At 37.1% G+C, this 5,000-nt stretch overlaps 1 protein-coding gene across 1 annotated transcript in view; it reads right to left on the bottom strand.

The window, feature by feature from the left end:
• LOC122788742 (myoferlin-like) overlaps positions 1 to 5,000 on the bottom strand; it is a 1,037,182-nt gene that overhangs the window by 104,536 nt on the left and 927,646 nt on the right. The window contains exon 22 of the mRNA XM_044055636.1: positions 1,251 to 1,428. Within this exon, the coding sequence (XP_043911571.1) occupies positions 1,251 to 1,428 (178 nt within the window). The remainder of the gene's footprint in view (positions 1 to 1,250; positions 1,429 to 5,000) is intronic.

Genomic DNA, 5,000 nt, shown 5'->3' with positions numbered 1-5,000 from the left:
TTTTACAGCTAAATATAGCTCTTTGTCTGTACTGTCATATCAGTTTTATGATTCTACCAAAGGGTTTTTCTTGACATTATTTGTATATTCATACCTTACTAGTAAATATCCAGAAATGCAAACTTAAATCTTACTAGTTAAGTATCCAAAAATGCAGAATTCATCACAAAATTTGGTGACAGTACTTTGAATTCATTCATTCAAACAGTAAGAATGGTGCCTCAGCCTGTCTTCACAAGTACATCATTATTACATCATGTTATTTTACAGTTAAACTCCGAGAAGGATAACCTGCTTGACCGCCACTGTTTTTACTCTTATGTTAAATATTGTAGAAGAGTGTGTGCTCCATTCAAAACATTAAAGATCATAATTTTACATTTAAATAATATTTGAAATTTCTTCCCACAAGCAGTAGCATAGCTAGGGTGGGTGAGAAGGGCAATTGCCGGGCACAAACAGTTTGAGGCATGATCAGCTGATCATGATCTTTCTTTGCTACAGTTTAAAAGTGAAAAAAAATTTTTTTTAACCAAAATCTGGGTGCTTAGTGCTCTATGCAGGCAGATAATAAACTGTGGCAACTGTGCTACATTTTAAAAAGAAGATTATTTTTAATAAAATATACTGAAGGAGGGTTGTAGCGGGACAGGGAAGAGTTTTTTTTTTTTTTGCTCTTCACTTGAAAAGCTGGGGGGGTGCTGGTTCAGCTAGCTATGTTTCTCCCTTGCAAGCATACAGTTTGGAGGGAAAAAAGTAAAGTTAATGCCTTCATGCTAATAGGGAAGAATGTAGTTGATAGAGAAAAGCTTTACTCTATGCATATGACTTATGAATATGAATTAGAGAGAGATCCTGGCAGGTAACAGTGTTACAACTTAAGTGGCAGTCAGAGACGACGACTGCCAGAGAAATATGATAAAGCTACCTTGATGGAAGCAAATGAGAATTTTAAACACAAGATAAAAAAGAAAAGTACAGAAAATGGAAGCTGTCAGATGAGCAAAAGCTTATGTCACTGTCTAGACTATGATGTCAGAAAGGAACGGCTGAAAACAGCAGCTACTAATTCTTGTTACGGTAGTCAAAGACACGAGTTCCCGGTTTTACATTTTATTTTCCATTGTGTGCTTGCCAAAACTTTTAATATGATCATAACGCAAAGTGAATGAATGCTATATAAAAATACCACTTTCTTCATAAGCCTGTTTACAATCAGAACTGCAGCAGGGTTGTTTGCCATTACTTACCATCAAACATTGGTCGGCTGTACTGAGTGGTAGATGCCAGTGGTTTGCAGGTAGTGTCAAACTTGTTGCCATAGTTACCAATGCTGACCTCAAACTGAATGGCTTCACCACCTTCTGTTAACATTGTAGCAGAGTGAAACACGACAGAAAGACTGAACTTTCGCCTCCGCTGGTATTTCTGCATTAAAAAAAAATGTTTATGAGAACCACGTTTATTTTTACTTGGCTCAGGCACTTCATAAACTTAAAGTTATGTATCAATGCATTATCTGCTAAAACAAACAAAAATGCAACTTGTTTTGTTAACAAACCTGCCATAACTTACCTCTGAGGTCATTTATGAGAAATTCCTTTCATACAGTATAGTCTGTGCATTTTATTGTTGTGCATTTACTTTTGATTTGAAGCTCTTTATTTATGATCAATGACATGCTTTATTGAGATAATGGACTGTATTCTCATTGGTGGCTTATTGAAAAATTAAGTTAATGGATTATATAATGAGATGGTTCAATTATTGCTTGCATCTGATGAAGTCTTAGCAACAAAGACGAAAATGCTGTGTGTGTAATTGCGTTTATGTGTTTGAATTGACTACTAAAACAGCTTTGGAATTCTATCATTGAGCCAACTATTTTCCTTCATCTCTGGTACTTATTTTGTATGACTGTACATGTCACCACTAAGAACAACTGGCATATTTTCTCCTCCGATTACAAAATCATGCATGTTTTGGGGAATGGGCCTTTGGTTGTATATAAGGAGGATAGGTCCTTTAAAGCACTTTTGAAGAAAAAAGACAAGAGAACATGTAAAAAAAAATGGGGATGGCTAAATGTGGTTGTTGTTTTTATTGTAAATATATCCTAGTAGATGAAGGTGTGGTTATTAAGAGGTATAAAATACAGCATCAGTGGGTATTTAACTGTGACAAAGTTGTTTATCTGGCTAGTTGCTAGCATTGCCCAGCTTTTTATGTTGGGGAAAACCTCTAGGAAGTTTGAAGAAAGAAAGTTTGAAGAAAGAATATATGAACTCCTACCTGAAATAAAAAAAAATGCAAAAATATCAATGCTCTTTTTAGGCCACCCCTTACAGGTTTGGATTGAATGGAGGATGTACAATTTCATCTGTGTTAAAATTAAAACAATTAGGAAGTATAACATTTTACACCTAATATGCAATTTAAAAAGTGCAGGAATCCTTTTTGTATGAGATTTAAACCAGACAGAATTTAGATTCTAAGGACAAGATGGGTATGCAGCCAGTAGGAAATGTGACTCTCTGCTGATAGAGGCCTTGATTCTGAGGTACATACAGCACTGTGAACATCCAGGTATATGACAACCAATTTTATAATTACAGGAAAAGGAACAAAGAAAAGTTACATGGTAAGTATATTCATCTCTGGCATGGTTAAAGATGTGCATGATAAATGGAGAAAATGCAACTAGAGGAATGAAAAAACTGGGTTTGTCCCAAACATCTCTCTAAGGATCATCCTTCTATGGATCTTCCCTCTGTGGATCATTCATTGAATACAGCAATAAATATGTCAATGCACCATGGTATCATTCCTCAATCCATTGTAGACAGGATGTCACCAAGCAATGAAATTTTATGGCTCTTAAATGAACATAACAATGTCAATCCATTTTTATCTTGTGACTCCCCTCCCTTGTCATTTAGACAGAGGTTCCACGTTAACAGACAGGCTGAGTTGATTTCTGAGTGTAAACCCTTAGTGTTTAAGTTAGAGAGATTGTTAATGGTCTTTAAAAGCATTGAATTAGACAACTTATACCTTGATGCTTGTTTATCTCTGTTCATAGTACCCAAGGGATTGCGGTTTTGCAGGTTTCCTAACAGAACAGTAGCTAATTCTAAACTACATTTAGATTTATGTGAGTTGTACAATTCCGCTGGTCTAGATGCTCTTAAAATTATTCATGGTGACAATAGCAACAAGCTGAATGATTTAAGACCTAAAATTATGGACTTAAACAATTCCATTCAGCAACATCCTCAATTTCTATTTATAAAACCCCTGTATGATGCTATTTCTGCAAAGTTATCCAGGCATGTTGCCACCATCATTGCCAAAAAGAGAAATAAACTACAAAGAGATATAGCACAATACAAGTCAAATAATGCTTACCCCATCTTTGATTGGTGGCCTAGAGAAGACCAGAATGTTGATTCACCTCCTAGTCCTTACCATCCCCAGCAACAGGTTCCTACTTCCACTCGCAGGGATAGACATGACCTCCACGATCCCAGTCAACAGGTTCCTACTTCCACTCGCAGGGATAGACATAACCTCCTCCATCCCCATCAAGATGTCTCTCTACCCTTTCCTAGGGAAAGTCGTTCTCTCTCCCACCGCTTTGACAGAGTCCTTAACCCTCCTCGCAGACTCCACCATTCTTACCCCAGGTCTCCCCCTCCCTCGGTAGTTCTAGGACCATCCTTTTCCCATCCCTCTCATGTTACTCCCTCCACTTCCACTAGAGTGACTACTCCTTCTGTTACTTCTTCCTCTCTGGCCACTCCTATTTCCACTCCTACTATCTCTTCCAACCAGGCTATCTACAGTCATTTTAGTTCTTTACCTTCCACCTCCACTGGCCAAGTACCTAGACCTCCTTCTAGAATTTCTGTTCCTTCCTCCAATGTTTTACCTGACTTCCATGGTGTTAGGTTTGAACCCAGGTTTATTAACCATAATTTTCCACCTTTCTCTTCACCTACCTCTTTTCCTCCTTTAAGAGGATCTAATTCTAGATCTGAGTTGTCTCTTTCTCTTGCTTCCTCCCCCATCCCTTCCACTTCCTTGAACCCACCTAGTTCTTTTTTAGGACCTCACCCTTCTTCAATAGGGATTCCCCAGGTGAGAAAGGACATGGTCCCAAGGAAAAGAGGTCTAGCCAAAATAGGGTACCAAATACCTCCCAGGCACATCAGAACCAGAAGCAGCTACAAATGACCACACCCATGATGTCTAATACCTCTCTCTCCTCAATGACTTCTCTCCCTTCAGGAGACAACTCTAGCTCCACCATTTTTAACTTATCTAGGAAAATCCTTTCTAACGACCACATTAGAGTGTTACAAAAAGGGTATTCCTTTGCTCCAGCTCAGAGAGCTAAACTACCTGATTTACTCATTGATTTAAGATTGTTTGCAAGAAAATTAAATTTACAAGTGTTATTGGGTGATAATGACTTCAACAGTTCATACAATGATTCTCAAATGTCATTTTCTAATTCTCAAACTACAAATGTCAATGATTTACAAGAAAGTACTTCTACAGATGTCTCTACAGTCACCACTAACACAGGAGTTTTAACTCCTAGTATTAACAGTACCATTTTACGCAAAAAAAGTTTATTCAATCCTCCTTTGCATAATACCATTTCAGCCTTCACAAGGGTGTGTGAAAACGACTTCAGACAGTCTTTTCAATCAGAATGTTCTAACAAATGGTTCAATCTCACTCACTATGAAAAATTAGCTTTAAAAGACTTAACCACAGACAAATGTTTAAGGATTATGAAGGCAGATAAAGGAACTGGGATTGTCCTCATGGATCAAAATGATTATTTATCTAGAATTGAATGCACTCTTGTAAATGATGATTTTTATCAAGAAGTATCTATTGACTTAGTACGCACAAGGTTTACATATATTGACACTGTACTTAATTCTTTACTCAAAAACCATAACATCACTTATGAAGACTTTGTATTT

The sequence above is a fragment of the Protopterus annectens genome, chromosome 14.part0 (genome assembly GCF_019279795.1).
Source record: "Protopterus annectens isolate FY-2018-M chromosome 14.part0, PAN1.0, whole genome shotgun sequence".
Classification (NCBI taxonomy): Eukaryota; Metazoa; Chordata; order Ceratodontiformes; family Protopteridae; genus Protopterus; species Protopterus annectens.
Note: the sequence above shows the minus strand (reverse complement) of the source record. Positions and strands in the feature narration are given on the sequence as shown.